This window comes from Larus michahellis, chromosome 9 (genome assembly GCF_964199755.1).
Source record: "Larus michahellis chromosome 9, bLarMic1.1, whole genome shotgun sequence".
In the NCBI taxonomy this organism is placed as follows: Eukaryota; Metazoa; Chordata; class Aves; order Charadriiformes; family Laridae; genus Larus; species Larus michahellis.
In genome coordinates, this window is record NC_133904.1 from 30,451,744 (window position 1) to 30,476,155 (window position 24,412).

The following is a 24,412-nucleotide window of genomic DNA, read 5'->3' on the forward strand; positions in this document are numbered from 1 at the left end:
TTTTGATTCTTGTCTGTGAAAAGCATTACCTGCTTTTGCAGATATTTATAGGCCTACTAAGCAATAATACACGATATGATTTGCAGTCTTGCTGTTGGGCATGCAGAAAAGAGAAACTTGCAGGTGTTGCAGGTCTTACCCTGTACAGTGCAACACTAGCAGCAAGAACAGAGACTAGCTTGAAACACCCACAGTGTCTCTATTTGCATTAAACTTTATGGAATCCGGTTAGTTTAGGACTGCTGTTATTTACTGAAGATAAGTGATTTTTTTTTTTTTATAACATACTGCTACCTGTGTTTAAATAACAAAGATCCGGAATGGTTACATTCTCTCTCCCATATCGAGCTGTTTCAGACTGTATGTAATTGAAAAGAATTGGTGAATGCCATCTGGCAGTGTGGCACATTAATATTAAAACCACTGAGCTTCTTTGGAACATGTTTCACATTAAATACTATTTGTAAAGACTCATTTAGGGAAGGGGTGTAGTTATTTTTCTGAAACTTTTTTACAAGAGAAATGGACAGTCTGTAGCATCCTCTTTTTCTTAATATGAAACGTTCTATTGTTTGTTTAAATTGCCATTTGGAAAGGGTGCTTGGACTAGGCATCGTGCATTTTGTTAAAGATGCTTCAGCTGTGATATATCTTGGTTGAAATTGATACCAAAATAGCAATGTTTCTATATAATCCCTGCCAAATTTCTTTGCAAAGGCACTCAAATTTTTACTAACAGTAGCTGACCCACCAGAAGAAGCATGAAAACTACCATGTTAAGGACATAACTTAAGAAATTGTTTTAGGCTGATATTTGCAGTTATATGTTAATTAAAAATTAAAGGTAATCTTTATCTTTTCCACTTTTTTTTCCAGTTTTGACTTCTGTCAAGATACAGAAGAGAAAAGACCATCAGAAAATCTTGGACAAGTGCTGTTTGGGGAGAGAATAGCATCGTCTCCGTATAAGGTTATTTTATCCCTTGAAGTTGTTCCTGTTTAAATTTGATAGCTGTCATTCTGATGGCTGTAATCTATAGACCTAGCTGAAGACTTGATGATTGCGTGAATATTTTTATTTATTTATTTTTTAGTATAATCTTTGTACTGTTTATGTAAGAAAAACAAAAACCCTCCCACTCCCTTCCCCAGGTTCAGGAACTGTTTCGTATACTTGATTGTACTATTGAGCAACTGCCAGAGTGGGAAGGGGAAGCCAAGTTGGAGCTGACTTTCATCTTTTCCCTGCTTGTACACACTTAACATCTGTTGTCTAAACCCGCGTTTTTCATTGTTGGTGCATGTTGCTTGAAATCTTCTGTAAAATAAATGTATGGAAGTATTTTGTAGATTAGGTATGTAATGTTTTTCTGTCTCACGCCCTGCATTAGCAACGACCAAATGTAGCATCTCTAAAAAGCTGCCCAGTCAACTTGGGAAAATGATTAGTAATTAAGGAGATGTGGTCAAACACTGGCTCTTAATGCTTGAAAGCTCTATGCTGTTCAAGTGCAATTTCCAGACTGGGATTTGCTGGTGAAACTGAAACCTGGGCTATGTTTGTGTGTGAGGGTTGCTAAATAATCCAAATCCCAGTGAGAAAAAGAGGCAGCAGAGTTTGAGTCTGCTGCTGCTCAGTCATTCAGGACCTAGTCACATCTTTTCATAGTAGTTTTGAGGAGGTGATGCTACCTCCCTTGCGTAAAGTGCTCCTAGAAGTCTCTTTCTTTGACTCTCTGAGATAACATAATTTTAAGTGTTACAACCGCTGGCTACAAGAAACTAGCATGATGGGTCACTTGCGCTGGATATCCATTGAATAGATAAAGTATTATAATAATTACTAGTTTGAAATGACTGTGCACTGCAGTAATTAGAAAATACTCTGCTGTTGGTTAACACTCAGGCCTTGATAATGTTAGAATTTTCAGTCATGTTTTAGGTACATTAGCTTACAGGTAAATCTGAACTGTGTTGGAATAAAAGTTTGATATACAAATGTGAGCATGTTTGTGTTAGGTGGTGTCTGCACTTGAAACATAGATGCTGTGCAGCTTGTTGCATTTTTGCCAGCCTTGTCTTAAAACTTAGTTGCCATGGGGGGAAGCATAGCTAAAATTAAAATGAAACATTAAAAAAAAAAGTGTAGTTAAAAGTCTGGTTTAGCAGATGATGAAATGATAATGAGACGATAAAACAAACTGCTAGAAGAAAAAAGCAATACCTTTTCTGCTTCAATCCTCAAGGTTTATGTGGAGGTAGTTTATCTGGGCTATTGAAGAGTTTTTTAGCAATGTGAAAGGGCATTACTGGTGCTGGGTATACATAAATCTTGGCATTTAAGTTAAAGCTGTTGTATGGGAAATTCTGGCTTTAGAAACTTAGAGCAAGGAAGTGAAGTATCTCAAAGTCAGGTTTACGTGAAAAAAAGACTAAAAGATTTTTGAAGCAAAACTGAAATTACTCTTCTGTGTGCTTTTTTTAACAGTTCACTTTTAAAAAGCAAGAAACATGCAAGAAGGTTTGTACAAGATCATACGACCCAGGAAACAGTGCTGATAAAAGCAAACTGGCTTTTTTGAAGAAAGGAATGCAGTTGAATTATCAGCATCACTGGTAAGCTGAGATGAGTGCTTGAGGCTGGTTTTTTTGGGGTTTTTTTGCTAGCTTTTTATATTTTTATCTATGTTCTAAGTGGTTGCTTTCTTCATTCTTCGATGTGATGGTTGTCTTCTACTGTGCATCTTGTATGTGCTACTGAAAACGATGTGCATTACATGAATGTTAAATGTCAGTGTGAAATAAGGTGCATCCCTTTCTGAGGACATGTTCTTTGATGATTTCTGTCTAGGATTATCGATAACATGCCTGTAACGTGGTGCTATGATGTGGAAGATGGACAAAAGTACTGTAATCCAGGATTTCCAATAGGATGTTTTGTTACTCCAGATGGTAGAGTTAAAGATGCTTGTGTTATAAATGTAAGTGGTTGAACTTTTTTCTTTGATATACCAGTTGTAATTTCATTTACAGTTTTATTTTTAATCTTTTTTTTTTCCTGAGAAAGAACAGATGCCTTTGTAAACGCCGTTAATGTTCAGAATGTGGGCACTAACAAAGCTGAATGCTGCTTCTGTATGCAGTATCTCACTGGTACAGTTGTCCAAAAAAAATGTTCATATAGAGCTTTTGACCAATATAAAGCTATGAAACAGTTGTATTGGTGTCTAAAAGCTGTGGAAAACTGATGGTTTTGTTCCGAAACTTCGTGTGTATCCATCCTTTTACTCATTCATTTTTTGTCCGTGTTGTATTTGTGTGCAAGACCTTCTTTTATCGATTTCAGATAGAAGCTTTCTAGTGAAGACCTAGAAATGAGCGGTATGTTCTAGTTGCAAAAGTTATGTCTAGCACAGTTTACAAGTTAAATGTGTCAGGATTTTCCCAGATGGCTGGAAGATAACAAACACAGCTGTGACACGGAAAGTATTATATTGACAACAATTTGAAATGTGTCAGTTATCCTGGGAGTTCCATGGTGAACTAGTACAGTAACGGATAATAGTAAGACAATTTTATCCCTCCTGGGATGAAGGACCACGCTCCTCTCAGTGAGGAGAGAGCTCTCTGCTCTGCAGTGTGACTTACTGCTTGTATGCAGTGCAGTCACTTTATTTGTGTTCAGCAGGTCTGATGCTACTTGGAAGTGATGCATTTATCCTGAACATTGAGTTTACTCTGTCTGCAGTCACCTTCCAACTCGGTTACTCCCTAGACTATTGAAAATAGTAGTCTAGGTCTGTGAATTAAATTACTTGTTCCAGTTAGTTGTCCAGCTTTATAATTTTGTATGCGAGGTTGGTTTTATGTTAAATTGATACTGATGTAAGTTGAGTTGGAAGCTGTCTGGTACACAGAAGACTGTTGTAGCAAAATCAGCAGCTTGGATGAAAAGTTGGTTGTTGGTTTTTTTTTTTTTTTAGGCAGGGGCCACCATACATAGCCAGCAATGTTGAATTTCCTAGTGCTTAGGGAGCTTGTAGTGTGTATCCATGAAGTGCTGTGCAAATCCTGTGTGCTGGCTGTGGTGTGGATGCTCTGCCAATGTACCTGTCACACCCAGTGTCAGTTTTAGTCTGTAGATTCTAATTGTGATGAGAATGTTGCATGGCATAGCACTAGCAGGGTGATTGTTACATGGGGAAATAAGTATGTAGCACCATGGATATGACTATAACCTGGGTTGGGGCTGAGTTGGGGAATGTCATGATCTTTTAGAAGTATACCCAAATACCTATTCCAGCAGACGTAATTATCTCTTTAAAAATGGGTGCAGGAAAGGGGTTGTTATCATGCAGTGGCACAGCATGGTTCATCCTTGCATTTATGCAGTTGATGAGCTATATTATTACTTCAGTTGTTACTTTGGAAATAGAGGAAAGAGTTACATAAAGGTGGGGTTATAGTATGACACAGGTATGATTCTAGTCTTCTCCCGATGGGAACCTTGATTATAGTGAAAGAGGAATCCAGATAAATTTGATGTGAGGCACCTTCATATTTTGCTGGGTGCGGCCAGAAGTTGTATATTAGCCAATTTTCCAATTGCCATACACAATAAATAAATAATAAACAATTTTTCTTACTTGGAAATTCAACTAGCAAGTCTGACAACCTGGTCCCCTAATTCAAATTAAAGTTTTTTAAACAATGACAGTGTTGAGGAGAAAAGGAAATCCAGGTCAACTTAGTTGACTCTGGTATCATCTGAGCTTTATATAGTTCTTTATAATTCCAGATTCTCAAAGGATAGGGATGACAAAGCAGAATAGCTACTGAAAGTGAAAGGTAGGTTTTTGAAGCAGAACCTGGTTTGTAAGCTTCGGTAGCTAGAGTCTCTACCAGGAAGACTGGGCCGCGGGGCGGGGGAGGGTGCAATGGTGAATCTGAATTACTTGTACCTCAAATAAGTACATCTTTGACCTTGTTTTGGCAGCTTTTTGTGATAAATACAAAAATGGTGCCAAATATGTTTAAATTTTACTAGTAGCACAGATGTGATGCTTTATTATGTAGGTTGTATTTATATAATATAATATATAGAAAAACATATAAATATTTTATACAGGTATATTAAAAAAAGCTAATGTTGAAGTATTTCCCTTTCTTCCTTGCTCCTTCATGGGACAGTAGTCTCATTTTAAAGTTCTTGACTGCTTGCGCCCTCTCGTGTTGGAGAAGTTTCTCAATCTCTTGATGATATTTTGTAGTCCGAGTTTAACAAGAAGAACACTTTCTACCTCTTCAACCACGTTGACATAACAATCATGTACCATAGTGGGAAGGATGAAAACTGGCCTGGTGCAAGACTGGTGATGGCAAGACTGAGACCGCAAAGGTAATTGTGCATTAAAGCACCAAGTTTTAGTGCTAGGGAGTCCTAACAGTAGTTGCAAACTTAGAAATGATATTTGGTATCAGTAAGTTCTGAGGAACTGGTTATTTTGAGTTCTGATAAACCTTTCAGTATACTGGTTCATGGCTGGAACTATATTTACAAAGAGGAGTTCCACGACTGTAAATGTCATTTAACTTTGCTTTTAAAATGTTCTCCAGAGTCCCTCCTGATGGAAAAATTGCTTATGCAGGCTCTTAGAACCTGACACAAGCAGTTAAAGTTTTCTCATGTTTTTATTGATTTGCATCTGTGTGTGCATTACTTTCTTTTAAAAGACACGTTTTCAGATACATGGAGAAACATCCTTTAACTGAGTAACAGTTGCCCATGTCATCTTTCTTATTGTTGCTGTGTTGCCTCCCAAATGTAATTTGTGTGAATGTAGAGTATTTGTACAGGTGTACTTTTTCCTGTGTTAGTCTGGACACTGAGGTATAGGTGAAATATTAGGTTAATACTGGTATTCAGAACAGCAGAATACGATAACTAATTTTCTAAGACAAACTTATTTTCTTAAACAGTAGCTTCTGTGTTTCTGTGTTGACCAGAGAGGACATGCAGCAATTCAGAGGTCAGAAACAGACTGAAGCAATTACTTTGGCCTCTTTTCAGTCTGTTCATGCACAGTTCATGCTTATCTATATTTGAAAACTGCAGTCCATTTATAAAATTACAAAGTAGGTTGCTTCTTTTTAGCTAAACTCTTCCTTCTTTTCTGCAGAGATTAAGCACATTCTTAAATTGTGCTACCACAGTTTCTCAAGACATATAGACATGTATGGTACAACAGGACTTGTGTACATTTGTTTTTTCTGTTGCAATGGTGTAGTGTATTTTTAGTGAATTATACTTGCAATGCAAGTTTATTCCTTCCACTTATCTCTACTCTGATATGGTAGCAAGAAGATTCTACCAAGCTTCTCCATTTTTGATTAAAGCTTTATCAGTTGCATCCTAAATGGTTGAAAAATGAGAATTTGCCTTTTCACCAGTAACGCAGACCACAAGGGGGCACAGTTAGGTTGCACATAACCTTAATTGTGTCATTCTCTGACCTGGTTATTTGCTGGGTGGTTTGCTTCAACCTTGAAGTTCTCCTGTTGGGGGGTAATTGTGGTTGGAGCACCCTAGGCCTTTCATGAAAGTTTTTATTATCTTGTGGCTTGACTTAGTTGTTGATGTATAATAATACATATAAGGTGGAATTACATATCTAAATTGGATAAATACAACTTGCCCAAGAGGGTGTGAGGGGGAAGCTATTTTTCAGTGTTAGAAGAGGTTCACAGGAGTGAATTCAAGCAAACCTTAAGGTTTCTTTGACTTGGTGCTTCTATAGCTGCAGTATTTCTAAGGTACTGCGGGGAAGGGTTTGCGTATTTGGACTTTAGAATGTTGTTTTGAGTTGCTCTATATTTTTCAGAGTACACGAGACTGACAAGAGGTGAAATTAGACTAGTTGTATAGGAATGGAAAGGTTCCCACAGCCACTTCTTTTGTCCCAGCGTAAAAAAAAAAAAAAAAAAAAAAGTAATAAAAAAAATAAGACACTCCCAAATCCACCAAAAAAAAAATAAAGTAAGCACCCTTATGAAACTTGAGGGTAGGCGAGAACCCCTGGGAAATTGCGAAGAAGTTCTCTGTCTTCCTTACTGACGAGCGCACGCTGAGGGTGAGTCCCTCACCAGTAATGCAGTCTTGTTTAAATGTGGAGGGGAGGCATGATGGCAGAGAAAGGGTATTTTGTGTTAAAACTTAGCATCTTACCAGGCATAGATTTCCAGACTTTGCAGCCCTGTTAAACAAGCAGTATTTTAGCTTAGGACTAGGACTTCATTCTGATCATGGCAGAAAAGTGGGTGGGGTAAAACCACATCTCATGACCTTTCAGAGTTCTGCAGTTCTCGTCTCCCACATGCTTAGCAAACAACTTTGTTTACAATGTTCTCAAACGCCTAGAAGTGTGAACAAATATTGGCTGAATGTAGGGTAGTGATCCAAGATCCAAGTTCTGAATAATAACATCTAACTATGTATGCGATTTTATTTTTCTCATGTTATCTCTATCTACAAACATAAATAATAATATATTTTAAGATCTTCGACCTTTGTTGGTAGAAGAACAGAAAAGCAGGTTCTCGGAGAAGTTGAATAGCTGATACAAAATGATACACATAGCTCTCCTTGGTTGTTTGTTGTTTTTTTTTTTTAAATAAAAACTTGTTTTCATTACCTTAGAAAAGAATTTGTGAAAATTCATTCTGTAGGTCATATGCAACTTTATTATTTTTTTTTCCCCTTAGCTACAAACATACAGATGAGAACAACTTGAGTTGTGAAGGGCCACCGATGGAGATTCCTGGAGAATTCACCAGTAAACTGAATTTGATCTACACTTACTCTGTGACATTTGAAGTAAGTATTGAATCTGTTACATGGATAGGTAATTGGCCCAAAGGATGAAATTAAAACACCTGGATAATTTGCTAACAGCCATAACTGGCTTAAAGCAGTGTAAATTCTGTAAGGATGGTCGTGTGAAGCAGTTTTCCCAAAACCTACTACTTTTCCATTACTGTAGTGTAAGTGACACTTGGAACGTATAAATAAAGTCTTTTTTGCCCTGTTTTATTGCCAATAGAAAAGTAGTAGGTTGAATAACTACAAGAGTTGTTTTCCTTGAGGTATGCTCTGTTTTTTTCAGAGTTCAGTCAGGGTACTGAGTCTCATGTTGAAGAAATGTTTATATTATATTTGGAGACGCTTCTATGTTAAACGGTAATTTTAGCATACAGTAAAGCTGTTTTTTCTAGTGAAGTTGCAGGTTTTGTCCGATTTCGTGTTGTTTTTATTTTATTCACTAGCTTTTTTGAGTAGGTGGCCATTTATCTTTGTTTACTTTAATGCTTTATTCAGCCTGTTATGACTTACAGGAGGAAATTAGGCTTTCTTGCAACTGGGTCTTTACCCCAGCACAGAAAGTGAGCCCCCTGTGGGGGTGAGAATAAGTTGATTAAGGCTGCTTCAAACCTTGGTACCTTGGTTCCAGTCTGTCCCAAAAGCATGGTTGTTTTTCTGGTGGAAGGCACCAATCTTACAAGATTTGGCTTGAGACCACCAGCTTATGTTGTGCAGGCAGTCAAGCAGCCGTCATATGGTAACAGCTTTCATCCTACCAAATTGAATTTGATTTGAACTGGTGACCTTGAGGTGCAAGGCTCTGTATCCTGTTACTTTTCCCCTGAGACACTCAGTCCTCCTTAGACTCTCTAATTTTACTACATGAATGAGCCTCCTGTCTATTAACATTTGTGTTTAAATCTTGATGATAAATGGCAATTTAGAATTGCAATGTGAGCTTTGGTTATTCACGCAATGTGTTACACATTTGGGTTACCTACTCTTTTTTTCTCAGGCGTGGAGCAGGTGAGGCTTAGCTGCCCTGTGTCGGAGCGCTTCCAGCAGATGGCACTCGGCATGTCTCAATTGCCAGACGCTTCCAAACTGCTTATTTGTTAGCCTTGATTTGAAATAATACCTGATGCATTGTATTTCTTATCGGTAGTTTCAAAATAACTTAAATGGGGAGTATTAATCAGGGTAAAGTATCTTTAAATAGGAGAACATTAGTTTCAATAAGCCTGAATACATAAACTAGTAAAATGCGTAACTGTTTTATGGTCCTTTCTAATATGGCAGGTGACTTCTGATGAGAAAGCTATGGTCTCTGCTTTAATTGATTGAAATGGGCGAGGTATTTAGCTCTGTGTATGAAAAGTATACACAATCATGCCTCTAATGTGTAATACACAAGCATACAAAAATGTGAGCAGTTTAGTACGCAAGTATCACACTTTAGAACCAGCTTCTGAAACTCTGTCCCAATCAGCTGTGAACTACTGTGATCAAGTACTGATGGGGCTGATAAAGAGCAGCTTAGGGCCATTTCAGCTGCTTTGTTGTGTTGGTGCAGGTCTTCATTGTTACATGTTCTTCATCCAGAACATGAATCGGAACTTGAAAATTCTAGGCTGGAAACATAGTCTAAATTTTGAGAATTAATTGTACAAACTTACCACCTGGTGGATAAATGAAAAAGTTCAGCAGAGCTTCATGCCAGTTGGGAGGTAGAATTTAGCAGCAGGACAGCAGACGTATGTGGCATGAGACAAGCTGTAGAGGACAAGGCTTTGGGGTCAGAAAGAATCATCACTTGTACAGCTCTCACATGAGGCATTTAGAGAAGGACATAAAGAGAATGGAAGCATCTTTCAAAGGTGGAAGTTGCTGAATGATTTCTCTTTTTTAAATCCTTTACGGGGATGTCTGGAAATGAAAGTTGTCTGCCAGGAATCAGAGTGGAAAATAGCCTGTATCAGGCAGCATTATGGCAGGGAGTGAGGAAGCCCGTGCTAAATACATTAAAGATGATGAGAGAGAAAAATTCCAGGGGAAGCTAGAAACACAGAGTATGTTTAACAAAGTTTAAGTTTCAAGATCAGTGTGCTCTGCTGGGAGTATCTTGTACTGATGGCATGATTATTTTTTCAGCATGCATTTGGGAGCTGCAGGCAGCTACATACCGAATCATGGAAAGATGAGGCTTAGTGAAGCTTCAGTTGAAGGTAGAAGATGTGGACATAGCAGATTTCAATAAACAAGATATTCTTTGAGAGGCTCAAGAGAGAAAAAGAATTAATGCAAGAGGGAGGTCTGACATCCAGGGTTGATACCAAGCTTAGATATTAATGCTGAATGGAAGGTTTATGGGAGAGATTTGCTGTGCTTTATTCCTTCTTGGAGACTGCGACAAATGTGTACTTGTTTCTATTAATTGCTATTTAATTTCTTTATAGGAAAAGAATAATATTAAGTGGGCTTCCAGATGGGACTATATTTTGGAGTCCATGCCACATACAAACATCCAGTGGTTTAGGTAAGATTTGCATTTATTCAGTGAATAACCTTGCAGGTGAGTACAAAGAGTTCTTATTTGTGCTTCTAGGGATATATGACTTCTGCTGTGGGTAGAACAAAGTCTGTTAGTTTTCAGGCAAGAAAACTTCCTTGTTTTCATATGTGAAGTAACTTTTATCAGTCTTCCATCTCTTGGGAGCAACTGTAGTATTGCATTTCACCAAAGGTATGCACCGTTAGCATCCGAAAGGAAAGCAGCTTCCATCATTTCACTTTATCATCTGTATTCTGTAGAATTTATGAGATGTTGCTGCTCTGCAGTGTTCTTATGGTTACTGTCTGGCTTTCTCTAACAGCCAAGCGAGAGGTACATGTGTACTGCATGTTTTGTACTCAGCAGCTGCTTACAGTAAAAAGAGCAGCTTTTTTTTATGAGTAAAAGATGTATATTAAAAGCTCTTCCCTCTGTGCCACGCAAATGATATCAAGTAATTACATAATTTATGTTGGAATGTTAATGTTTTGCAGCATGAAGCGTTTGAAAAGGCTAATCTGATTAAATGTGTCTCCACAAAATATTAAATGGCATGTAGATTTCATTGGTTGATAGTCTGCTTTAAAAGCTGTTTCACTAGGGAAATTACTTCTAAGCTATATAAGGAGGAAAATAAAGAAAAGCAATCTGTAACCGTCTTGAGAATTAACGATATATCATAAAATATTATTCTTCTCACTTCTGTCTCCTAAGGCATCATAAAGGTACACAACTTAAAACAGTTTATCTTCTGTGGGTGGGAAAATACTAAAAGGTCTGAATATCTAAGGCTGTTCCTCGGAGTTGAGCTGTACATGTGGTATGAGTTGGAGTGCATGTCCTGAACCCTGAATAAATGGATTGAAAGTTTGACTTTTTCTTTATCTACAGTATAATGAATTCCCTCGTAATTGTTCTCTTCTTATCTGGCATGGTGGCTATGATCATCCTGAGGACTCTTCATAAAGATATTGCAAGATACAACCAGATGGACTCTTCTGTGAGTAAGATTTACAGTTTTTACATGAGCATGTTATTCTGGCCATAGTGATGTCTATTGATTAGTTTTGAATACAGTCTAAAGAGGTGTATAACTACCAGGAATTTGATACATGGTAAAGTATCTGGGGGTTAAAAATAGCTTTATTGCTATTTCATCTTTTCTGACAGCAGGAATACACGGGCAGATGTGATGGTCTTACTTTTCTAGCATCATTTGGTGAACTTGTAATATGCAAGGACAGCTTTAGGTTTTAGAAGTATGTGGAGTGATTCGCAGAAACTTTTTGGTAGTGAGCAAACTCAAATCTGAAATATAAGTCCCTTTGTTCAAGGGACCAAGGAAAGCCTCTCTTTTTTTTTTTTTTTTCTTCCTAATAAATGCTTTCATGATATACCAACAACCACAAGACGTGGTGCAGACATTGAAAAGTGTTCTGGCGTTCGTTCACCATCAAGATGTGGCTGTTGCTCCTGAGTCCTGTGGTTGTATTGTGGACTCAGTCGGGATGTGTAGCTGGTGGTATGACACTGGTTTAAGCAGCTGATGTGTTATTTATGAAATCTCCATCCTTGGAGATATTAAAAAGCCATCTCGACGTGGTTCTGGGTAGCCTGCTTTAGGTGGCCCTGCTTGAGCAGGAGGTTTGGACAAGAGGACCTCCAGATGTCCCTTCTGGCATCAACCATTGAGGGATTCTTTGACTCCAGCAACCTGTGATTATATATAAGATACCTTTGTCAATGCAGCCCTGTTTTAAGTCACATTATGTGGCCTTAGCACGGGACCTGCGCTGTATCTGTTGCAGAGGCATCTGTAGCACAGAAGCAAAGACTTTGCTACCCACTCTGGCATATTTTCTCACTAAAAACATGTTTTATAGCCTGAACAACCAAACTTGTGTACTTTTGTTGATAATGGTTTTCTCCCCTCTTGAAGAGATCAGACTTAAAACCACTGCAGCCAAGTATTGTCCCCGTTGTAATGATGCTGCTTTAGGAAGCTCAATTGCTGTAACTTTTCCAGTTCCAAGGTGGTATTTCTTTATAGTAGTTTGTAGTATAGCTTGGCCAGAAAGCAAGTGTGCTCGCATGTGACTTGTGAAGTTTGGAAAATTTGTGGTCTGAATTTCATGAGAAGTGTGATGCTATGCAACTTCATAAAGCAGAGTATTTAAAAAAAAAAAACCAAACAACGCTGTATCAGATGATTATTGCAAAAAGCATCAAAATGGAGTGAAATTAGTTTGAGGTTCAGTAGTTGTCATGCTAAATGTTATGGTAGGGATTCTGATTACGATAGACTAATGCAAATGGATGTTGCCTTTTGTCTGTGGCTAGAAAGTGTGGTAGAATTGTGTACTTTGTCTCCAGTTAGGAAATCATAATATTGCAATTCATGTGCAACACAACTTCTGATCTCTAGATATGTTAGAACTACTTGGTGTGTGTATAAATGATCTACTTATTTATTTATTTTAATTCTCCTGATGATCACTGTGTCAATCTGAGGCTGGTTTGTCTGACTTAACGTAGTGACTGGAGCTGGTTGCCGTTCGACTGAACCTGTTGTGAGTTCTTTTGAAGTATGTACTCCTTAAAATGGGAAAGGAGCAGGTCCCTATAGTGGGTAGCGAGTCTTGGTGGAAGAGAATGTAACTGATTGTAAGTTAAAAAGACGACCAGTTGATTGTGAGTGAAAGGCTGAGTAAAAATTTCTCTTTCTCATTGGTAAAAGTGGTATCTGCACGTCAAAGATGAGAAATAATGTCAGATACTACAAAGGTTTGCATTTTCATGTTGGTGCTGTCTGTCTGGATAAAGAAATACTTCAAAATGCACAAAAATGTTTCATATTTTAACTAAAACATCTGAAAGTACTTTTATTCTTCTTTGTGTTTTTGATATTTAATATCTTCTGTTAATGCAAATCCAGACAGTAATTAAAGTGGAAGAATTTTTCACATCCTTTAACTGATTGTTTTTGTGAAGCTCCTGTTTGATCTCTCAATTAAATTATGTTCAATATCTTATACTGTCTTGTCTTTATTAGTTGGTCATTCCTAATGTGATAAAGAGCAAGACTTGTAGAAGCTTGATTGGTTTTTATGCATAACAGCAGGGATAGGTGTGACTTTCAAAAAAAGCACAATTTTTTATTTTCTTGCCAGTTGTAAGAGACTTAAAGATCTGTTGCAGTTCAAGGAGCCGATTTAAAAAGGTGTGAAATAATTGTGCAAAAGAGGACCTGGGCTGAAGAAGCTGCGGTGAAGTAAATTAGTATCTCACTCTTAGAGAATGCTGGTGATTCTACTGGAAGAGAAACAGATGCACAAGCCAGTGATTGTGGTCTTCGTGTGCGCATTTAATATTCAGCTAATACCAACTGGCTTTTAGTGTGGTGTAGATTTAGTGAGACATGCATTAATGGAGTGTTTAGAAATCATTAGATTACTTTTAGCGTCTTGTGATTAGGAGAAAATTCCTGAGCTGAATTTAAGAGAATTCGTGTCAATATCTTTTCAACAGTGAGAGGCAAAACTCGTCTCTTTTTTTTTTTTTTTTTTAAATCTATTTGATCATGTCTGCTTGAGTGTAGGGGACTTGCATCTGTGTTATGAGTATTTTGAGAAACAGACGAAATGAATGGATCAGATGAGGATTACTACAGGTGTGCAGTAATTACTAGGTAGTTGGGGTTTGGTAACAAATGTGTAACATACTTTTCTTTGAGAATTACGCAACACTGGTAAATTCATACAATTTGGTACTTATACCTACAAGGCTTTCATTATAAATGTTGCATTGATCATGTTACCCCTGTGAAAATTGACATTCTTTAAAAAAGCATTAGCAGAACTTTTGTTGTGTTACAGTTACATCTTTAAGGAGCATGTGTGGGGTTGTCTCTGTGTTCATGTTTACAAAATGGTATTATTTATTTGCCTAGCTGGTAGTGAGAGCCAAGGTGAAGCCTGAAGACAGAATGATGTAAAAGAAACATGTTCAGTATCACCTACTTCTGCCACAGAATATGCTTTAATCATATAAAAGATCTTGGAATCCTGTCTTGGGTCTTACAGGCACATAAATGAAACTGGAGGTTTGAGGCTTTGTTTATAAACTTTTTTTAAAATCTTACAGTAATTTTTAGCATGTTGGCCAAGATTCAAAAGTATCTTTTTAGATTTTCCTCAATTATTTTTTTTATAACTATAAAGTGTAGCTTCCTACTTTGATTAATTGTACAATTCTTATTTTCATCTTTGAATGGTAAAGGTTAGCAATGTAAAATACTGCTGAATTCTTTAAAGAAAAGTCTGGAAAATACTCTGACTCATAACTAAGTGGCTTGTAAGGGAAAGTTTTTATTAAAAATCAAGCTTTGAGGTGAACACTCTGGCCTGTAGGCCCATACAAGATAAAAATCAGGGGACTCAATCTGCCAAGCTTGGTTTCTTTTTATTTTTCTTAGACCAAGGTATTTACCATGTAGCTGTATGTTTTAAAACTTGTATTAAAACCAGAGGGGGTCTTCTGAGTGTGTTTGCCAGATTAGGTTTTGATAAGAAATCTAAAAACAGCCATTCCAAATTTGCACATTTTCCTTGTTCTGTCAGGAACTAAAGTACTAAGCATTTATTTCTGCTTGGTGTTCACCATTTTGAAAACAGGTAACGATTTGCAAAAACCTTTTCAATAGTTTCATTCCTTACTTACAGCTACCTGGGAAAAGTCTCTCTTCTGTCGTACCTCAAGAAGTTTCTCATCATCTGAACTTGAACTAATTGTGACAACTTATAGGAAAGCGTGGTCTTCGTCCTTCTTTAGCCAAACAAACCTTTCTGTACAGAGCACTGATACATTGGAATTATACTTAGATACCTGGAATCATTTTCTTTGCAGGCATGGCTTTGTGTTGTGGTTTTTTTGGGATTTTTTTTCTTTTTTTTATCCAAGTGTTATCTTGTGTTTAATAGTTTTCAATTTTTGTATATCAGACTTCTGAGAGTAATTTCTAGCCAACAAATGCAAGCAGAGGTATTAGTATGGGAAAGACAAAGATAATCTTTCAGCAAAAAAAAAATATAACTACATAATCTGTCACAAGTTAAGGTTCTCTGTCATTTGCCAGTTTGGTCTGTATATTTTCTTACCCTATTTTGTGTGTGCTACAATTCTAGTGGTAAGCAGTCCGTCGAACTAAACTCGGTATTCCTGGGTTGAATGAAACCTGTAGCTTTTAACTTTGTGAAGACGAGAGTGGTCTTCTTCAGGGGTTGGATTTTTGTGGTTCCCCCCCTGTGCCATCCATCCATCCACCCATCCATTCACCTCTGACAGAGGGACAAAGAGTGTTGGTACTTGCCCCTAGTAATTCTAGGGAGCAGGTTTTCTTCTGGAGTTCAGGGACCATTTCATTCTCTTCCAATATTGTCATTGAGAGGGATGTGCTTTGTAATGGAAGCAAGAAAAGATAAATGCGTGAACTAGACTGAAATGCTATAATCCAAGTTAAATTAAATGGAATGCTTTGTTTTAGTTTAAATTTCGAATGAAGTTATGTGGTTTGGATAATTACGTTTTGTTTTTTCTTGCTTTGAGAGATGAGGATTTTCTTGATAAATCCTGCCTTTTTCTTTCACTGAACCATTAGGGGGTTATAAAATCAATGCGTGATGAATCAGATGCAATTAGTCTGTCTTTGGATCTAAACTGGAAGTTAATCAAACTTTAAATACGTATTTTGCATCTTGTTTGTGTTAATTCACTGATGCATTATGTATCTTTGCTAAAGACATTGTTGATTTTATACAGGAAGATGCCCAAGAGGAATTTGGCTGGAAGCTGGTTCATGGAGATGTGTTTAGACCCCCAAGGAAGGGAATGTTACTGTCTGTCTTCTTGGGCCAAGGAACGCAAATCTTCATTATGACATTTATTACTTTATGTAAGTAACTTTATTAAGGTGATGTATTTGTAGTGCAGTAGTCTGAGAGATGCAATATTATTAAACAAATGATAGAAGCCGTCTTTTGGAAATGAAGTCCGTCCTTTAGTAAAAGAAAATAATGCTGTTTCATAATAATAATCTAAATATCTTCAGTAATGCTGTTGTAAGCAGAGTTGTTCAAAGCGTTGTGGTATCTGGGCTAATTCAGATTCTTCGTGATTGCAGAAATGAAGCTTCCTTCTTACAAGTTTATTTTTTAAAAAAAAAAAAAAACAAACAAAAAAAACCCCCAAACAAAAACAGTTTGTCGTGGTGTAAATTATCCAAGGATCCAGTAATGCAAGTTCAAAGACATGTAATCAAAGCTTTAATGTTCTCAGAACACTTTCTATCTAATACGTTTGACACAACAGCCTGCAGCCATGCAGAAATAAGAGCAAGAATGCATGCCAGTGAAATAATACTGACACAACGCTGAGATAATGAGAGCCTACCATAAATAGCTGTATACACGTGTGATGCTGTAACCTGTCATGAGTTGGTGTTTTATTATACATTATCTGTAAAGTATATCACCATTCCTTTTCTTACGGTACAGTAGAATTGGGAAGTCTACTGATATTTATTACAGAAGATATTTTTTAAATTCTGCTTTCCAGGTTTGATTCAGGTTTTTTTCTTTTATTTTTCATAGAGGAGCTGCTTTCTTTCTGTTTATTACATGATGCTATAATATTAATAGAATTTTCTTGGTGGGCTTGTCTTTCAGTGTTGATCACAGCTCTTTGTAACTTACTTAACTGCAATAATTTCCTGTGCAACTAGCGTAGTGTAGAAAAAAAATTGTTGGGGGGAAAAAAATCCTTTTTCTGTTTAAAAACAAAACTTCCCACTGGACATCACTGACAGACTCCCTTTCTGAGAATATCTCTGGGTTGGCCTCTGCAATTAGTTGGAACACAGGCAGCCGTCTTCTATTAAAGAGGCTTATTTTTAAGATAGCACATTCTTGCATACAGTGTTGTTCATCCTGGTGGCTAAGAGCCTTTTGTGGAATTTCAAGCAAGTGATCTTCTGTCTTCACACTGACTTCTGCCTTTAAAAAAAAAAAAAAAAAGCACCAAAACCAAACCTAAAAATCCCGACGACTTCCTCCCCAACAAAAAACCCTTAGCTCTGTTAAAGTTTTCGGCTTCTCCAGACCTGCTGTTCTCAGATGTCCCTTATGCCACATATTAGATGTCCCTTCTTACTTAGAATGTGTAAGTATTGTCCATGTGTGTTTGCAGGAGAACTATAGGATTTTGGAAGCAGACATTTTCAACCTGAAATTTGGTTCAGGTTCATTGTTTGTCTCTTTGTGGCATTTTATTTTTCAGTCTTTTGGCTACGAGAAACTTTTTATTTAAAAGATGAGGTGGAAATAATGCATTATCATGAATTGAAACGGTGACGTTAGGGCTATGATCATGTGATGAGGATATGTGAGAGCTTATGCACGTAGTCTTCATTTAAATATCTCGTAGTGAAAGGGATAAACCTGTACAGTGATATGTGTTGCAGGGGAATTTTGACACATGTCCACAAATGACTAAATCTTTTTGTCTCTTTAGTCCTAGCTTGTCTTGGTTTTCTTTCTCCTGCCAACCGTGGTGCTTTGATGACCTGTGCGGTTGTATTGTGGGTCTTACTGGGAACTCCAGCTGGTTACGTGTCTGCTAGAATGTACAAAAGTAAGTACATGCTTTTATTTAATGTGACACAGCAGGTTAAATTCAAGAATTGCTGGGCTTAATATAAACCTCAGACTGGAGCTGGTGTCTCAACCAACAAATCTGCTTCTTGCTGCCATACTGCAAAACAGTTGGAAAAAGTCTTGAAGTTGAAATTGTTTTTCGTTTTTTCCCCGTCAGCATTTAGAGGCGAGAAGTGGAAGACGAATGTTTTGCTTACAGCTCTGCTTTGCCCTGGGTTAGTAGCATTTCTCCTCATTCTTTCCTTTATTTTTAAGTATAAATGAATCTGAGGTGGGAAGGAGTGTGGGGGGAAAAAGTTAATTGTTATGATGCTTGTTTGTGAGATCATTTTCTTTGTTCTCCAAATTGTGGTTTCTTTTGTATGTTGCCTGTCTGAATATAAAGAAAAGTGAATTCTGAGGAGCTGGAGCCTAGTGCTCTAGAACACAGCTCCGTAGCATCTAGTTTTGTAATCAGCGTGAGAGGACAGGAGGAATGATGTGACTTTTCTGCAAGGTAGTGTCACAGCCTTTGAGAATCACTGCTCCAGAACATGAGGCACAGTGGTGGGGTAACTCCAATTTGGTACCACAGCATTCAGTGTGTTCCAGGTAATCCTGTCTTAACTGGTAATAGTCACTTTGTTAGGAAGTACGTGCGTTTGTGGTAACTTTGAAGTGTCTGTAGCGCTCTTCTGTAAAGAGGGGGAGACAGCCCTTTAGGCAGAGCCTCTCTTACCTTAATTAGAGGATCGGTGTTGTCTTCTAACCGTGTTACTGGAAAGGACACAGGAAATATAATTTAGAAATTTTTTCTTTAAGCAAATAGCTATATACTGCTATACTAAACAGTAGATGTTTAGTATGCTTCTGCGTGAGAATAATGCAGAGATTATCTTAAATGGATTATAATTTTTATATAAATGTGGGTAGCGTCCGGTTTCAGGTATGGCTGTAGCATGCACCATACTATGGCCGATGCCGTCATGCTTGGGAAGGGTGATGGCTCTCCTGCCTTTCCTTTTCTCGTAGCTCTCAAAACCTTCCATGAGAATGAGGTCAATGAAGAAAGGGAATAAAACTGCAAGTCTTGCTTATTTCTTAGTTGCTACCCTTTGACAAATGTCCTTGGCAAAGGTTGAGGAAAAGGTTATAAATAATTTCTTAGGGTATTTCCCCCCCTAAAAAAGCCTAGAACGAATAAACATGATTTGGTTTTGAGTATAGTAGAATTTCATCAAATGAAATGTAATGCATTCGATAGCAACTGAGTGTAGTGTTTCTACGAGGAAATGTTATTTCTAAACAGAATGTGCTTCAGTTTCCCTGCTGTCATTTAGATACTATCTTGAGAGAGAAGAAAATATTTATCGGTGGAAGAAATATCGTGCTGATCATTTAAACTCCCAAATAAATTAAGTTTCGCAGAGGAAGTAAAATGATTGGGGATGGTAGAATAGGAACAGATGTCTCGATTATGCTATGCTAGTTTGGTGAATTTGCATAATATCATAAACAGCCTGAGGCCGTCATAGTCTCGGTGGACTGATGGGAGTTCTTATTTGCAGTATGTTTTTCTAACTTTGGAGCGGGTAAGTGGGGTCTGTGTTATGAGCTTGGGCAGATGATAAAGATTAGCAAGACTTCTAATATGGATTTGATTTCTATTTTTCGTTCAACAAGGTGCTCGCACCAAGGCTTGCTTGGGTGTGCTTACTTAATAAGTGTCTTCCCCCAAACAGTTTTGGCAAGTGTAAGGCCTCTCCTAGGAAAAATGGAGCCTGTCTATTGCTGTCATCCTCCCTCCTTTTTAGATTAAATACAGTGGAGGATGCATGTCCACTTCAGGGCAGTTTAAATTCTGCCTTAGGAGCACTTTTTTAACAAAACACAGACAATGTTGCACTTGGCAGGGGCCCTTCCTGAGGCTGAATTTTCCGGGATGCATCTCTGAATCCATGAATAACGGCAACTGAAGCAGGCTTTTGTATGGGATTCCTTTGCAGTATGTTTTGCTTTGCTTTCAGAATGTGATGTTTGAAATCTTCATTGTATGTCTCGGAGTTGTTTTCTAGTGTTTTCCCAGGATGTTTACAACATCAGGCAGATGCGCTCAACTGAGGGGGGGGAAGAGCGGGTCTGGAGACATGACTGATGCAGTCTTTATTTAAATTCTCTGAAGGTGTGGGCAACTTGACTCTGTAACTCCATGAGGTTGTTAATACAAAGATTCTTGTTGTAGGGAAGAGCCCCCTTTAATCTACCCTTCTGCCATGTTGCAGTGACACGTGCTGCAGCAGGGTCTACGTTTGTTGTCTGGCTTCCTAAACAGGAGATTTTGCTGTTGCAGCTTTTTCAGAGGGAATTTACTGATTATAAAGGACCTAAATAAAGGTATTAAATGGCAATACCTTTTGCCATTTGGCAAATGGCAAATAATAGGAATGGTGATTCAGATAAGAGGAGTTTTTCATTCATTTTATCTTTTTGCATTCTTTGTATAGATTTTTACAATGGAATATTTCTGTTACTCTTTGGTTTTATGTGCCAGAGTCTTTATTTCAATGTCTCTACCATAGATGCTTGCGTTAGAAGCGTTGGATGTTGCAAGCATTTTTACATTAACTGCACTATTCCTGAAAGTAACTAGGGCTGTTAAGGAATGAAAGATTGCAAGAAGATAAGATATTTTTTCTGATACAGACTTTTAACTGGTTTATGGTTTTTAATTCTAACTGGTATTTATTCTTTCCTGAATATTTTAGTATCTTTTCTGATCTCTTTTTCAGAATTGTCTTTGCTGATTTCTTCATTATGAATCTCATTCTGTGGGTGAAAGGATCCTCAGCCGCCATCCCTTTTGGCACCTTGGTTGCTATCCTAGCTATGTGGTTTGGAATTTCAGTCCCACTAACCTTTGTTGGTGCATATTTTGGCTTCAAAGAGAAGGTAGGGCTCACTGAATACAGGTTTGAAACACACCGCTCCTCTGTAGTTGAGTCACTGAATCCCTAAGCATACAAACTCTGGTTGGATTGAAACATCTCTGGCCCTGTGACAGTAAACTGATGTTTTGTGATTTTTGAAATTGAATATATGTTTGTAATGTCATGCTAAACTTTTTTTTTTCCTGTCCATTCATTAGAATGAAAATTTAATAGTGCTCTTGGAGGTCTTGCTTGCCTTTTGCGTGGCAGCAATACCTCAGCAGTTTCATTTTTGAAGCAGTACTTCAGAAGTACTGCAATTTGTACTTTACTAGTTTGAAAAAATGCCAGACAATTGAGAAAAAGGTGATTGTTTGTTTGTTGGGGTTTTTTTTGGGGGGGGGCGGGGGCGGGGTTGGGGGGCGCTGGTTATTAAGAACTGAACAGATTTCTTTCCTTCGTGTTCTGACTTGCTTACTGACCAATAGTGGGAATGCCTAAAGCATGTGTGGTTTTTTCCTAAGAATGGGTATCAAGTTTGTAGTTTTTTGGTTTGGTAACTTGTGATGGCTTATGGATGAAAATAAAGTTATACTCCTCAAATCTTTAGATGCTAATATTATGGAAAAGTAATCTTATTTATGATGTAACAACTTATCTTTTAATTATATTAATTTCTTCCAAAGCCTATTGAACATCCAGTTCGTACAAACCAGATTCCTCGCCAAATTCCAGAACAGTCCTTTTTCACAAAGCCGTTGCCTGGTATCATAATGGGTGGTATCTTGCCCTTTGGCTGTATTTTTATTCAGCTTTTTTTCATTCTGAATAGCATTTGGTGAGTATAATTTTTGTTGCTGTTGTTCTATTTATGGTGGTTTGATAATAAACACACAGTAAGTTTGAACATCCCAAACCAATTAATATAAGGAATATATAAGGAATAAACCAATTTTTAAAAATTTTTATCTTCTTGCAGACTTTTGTGGAATTTCCAGAAGCTGTATGTTTATTCCTGTGCTTAGAATTTAAAAAACCGAGTTGTTCTTCGTGACAACTGCAAAGTGTAAAATTAGAGTCCGGTTTTCTTGTTTTATCTTTCTGGCTCTGAACAGCACAAACTTGTTTTCATGCTGTTGTGGTTAGGTGGAGCTTAATCCCTTGGGTAACTATATTATGATTTATGAAACTAATATGATCTAGCAGTTTCAGCTGTTAAATCAGAATCAGGTCAAGATTTTGAGATTCCACTTTCTGCAAAACAAAGGCTCCACGCCCGGTGAAACATCCACACCACTCCTAAATCTTGTCAAAACCTAGTCAAGCAGGTGCATGGAAAATTAAAGCAGTGCAATCTTTCTTAGCTTTCACAATGTAAACATGAAACGTGTAATATATTGTTGTCTAATGGAAAAGATTAATCTGAAGGTGCCAGGTTTATAAGGTATCCTCTGTTTATGTTGAGTTTTCTTACAGAACAGTTTTCTAAATCAATTCTTTAATGCAAATATATTAGATACGTTACCCTTTCACGTTAGTCCTCAACGAAAGTAGAAACCATGTAATGTAGCTATGCTGAAAAACATAGTTGGCTGACAAACAGGTATGCTCTGGGCTTTTGTAGTTGAAATTACTGAATTCCTGAATTGTTTATCCTACGGAAGGGAAGCACGGAGGGAATGTGCAAGCGGTGCTCCCTCTGTCAAATCTTATACTGCATTATTTGTCACCATCACTTTATAAAGTTAATTTGGTTACTTTCCTTATCTGAAAGACACCAGATTAAAAGTAAACAACATTATTTCCCTTGCATTTATTTTCGTGAGTGTTTTTGTGTTTGCTGAGCCCTTGGCTTGGAGTCAGGTTTGGTCTGGGAGTGAAGAGCATCTGGTTGGGTGTAGCGAGGAGATGCAGACTCCTGGAAAACTTGGCTGCAGTGGGAGGAGGGAAGTGGGTATTGTAACTAGGGAAGAGTACAGGTGAGGCGGGAGTCAGGGAAGCTAAAGGTCCTCTCAACGGAGACGTGAAGTGATAAAATCTGGTGGAAATTGTGCATAAAGGTTCTCTGTGAAGGTTTATAGATGCTAATTTCAGGGGAAGCATAATTGAAGACTTTGACCATTGCTCTGTAAAGCAGTGGTTTTATTACTGCTAGCTTAAATGAATGCATATTTATAGACTACATTCAAGTAAAGAAAACTTCTTATGAATTGGCCAATAGTGGTATAGACAAAGTTACCCCAGTGGTGTGGGGTTTTTTGGTTTGGGGTTTTTTTGTTGTTTGTTTTTCTTGATTTGCTTAGCATCTGGCAGTGTGACACTGTACACTAACTGAGAACTTCAACCAAAAATGAGACTCTTGTTTTTATTTTTTATTTTTATTTTAGGTCTCACCAGATGTATTACATGTTTGGATTCCTGTTCCTAGTTTTTATAATTCTTCTAATTACGTGTTCGGAAGCTACGGTTTTGCTGTGCTACTTCCATCTGTGCGCAGAGGTAAAGAGCAGAGTTTTGATGTAGATACCACTTTTAGCTGGAAGATGTTAGAAATAGAGTTGTGGTATTCGATATACTGTGATGTGCTGGACACTACGAATGGATTGTGTTGTCAGCCCTTGGCATGCCTATCTCAGCCACTCTTCTGGAATGTGCCTTTTGCTTCAAAATCCACCATTTGCAGCAGATAAGCAAAAATAAACAGCCATAATCTTAGAATAATTTCATGTTCATAGTGGAAGCAATACAGCTGACTTTGAGAAAGAAAAAAGCTATATAATATGTTGGAATTTTTCTTTTTTTGAGATAAATTTTGGAGAATTAAATGTATTTCCTAAGACAATGTTATTTTTTTTAACCAGCTTATTTATATTCTTTTGTCTATGTGGTATCTCTTCCTGAATGGTTTATTGGTTCTTTCAGGATTATCATTGGTGGTGGCGATCATTCCTGACCAGCAGCTTTACAGCAGTTTATCTCTTTATCTATGCAGTTCATTACTTCTTCTCTAAACTCCAGATAACAGGAACCGCTAGCACCATTTTATACTTCGGTTACACAATGATCATGGTCTTGATTTTTTTCCTTTTCACAGGTAAGTACAGTCTTCAAACTAAAATGAATGCAGGGGTTTCCATTTTTGAAATGAGAAACATTAGGTGAAACTTAGACTATCTGAAACATTAAATACAATTTATGACTCTTTAGGCAGTGTTACTTCTATGGTTTGTGACACCACACATCACAGTAAGGTATTCTTTAGGGATTTTTTCCTGACTTGAAATTACATTTTATAGGATAATTAGTTTTCCTTTATTGTATATTGTATTATCAGTGAGTTCAAACCATTATATTTTTGAAGTGCCATTCATGTTCACTTTGATGTCAG

The 24,412-nt window shown here is 37.4% G+C and overlaps 1 protein-coding gene across 1 annotated transcript in view; it reads left to right on the plus strand.

Annotated features, from left to right (window-relative positions):
• The window catches only part of LOC141748182 (transmembrane 9 superfamily member 2-like), a 33,957-nt gene that overhangs the window by 1,366 nt on the left and 8,179 nt on the right, over window positions 1-24,412 (plus strand). The window contains exons 3-16 of the mRNA XM_074599769.1: window positions 877-970; window positions 2,489-2,616; window positions 2,852-2,981; window positions 5,271-5,398; window positions 7,762-7,873; window positions 10,315-10,394; window positions 11,301-11,409; window positions 16,227-16,359; window positions 17,976-18,095; window positions 18,276-18,333; window positions 20,887-21,046; window positions 21,711-21,862; window positions 23,412-23,523; window positions 23,947-24,118. Coding sequence (XP_074455870.1) covers window positions 877-970; window positions 2,489-2,616; window positions 2,852-2,981; window positions 5,271-5,398; window positions 7,762-7,873; window positions 10,315-10,394; window positions 11,301-11,409; window positions 16,227-16,359; window positions 17,976-18,095; window positions 18,276-18,333; window positions 20,887-21,046; window positions 21,711-21,862; window positions 23,412-23,523; window positions 23,947-24,118 — 1,688 coding nt within the window. The remainder of the gene's footprint in view (window positions 1-876; window positions 971-2,488; window positions 2,617-2,851; window positions 2,982-5,270; window positions 5,399-7,761; window positions 7,874-10,314; window positions 10,395-11,300; window positions 11,410-16,226; window positions 16,360-17,975; window positions 18,096-18,275; window positions 18,334-20,886; window positions 21,047-21,710; window positions 21,863-23,411; window positions 23,524-23,946; window positions 24,119-24,412) is intronic.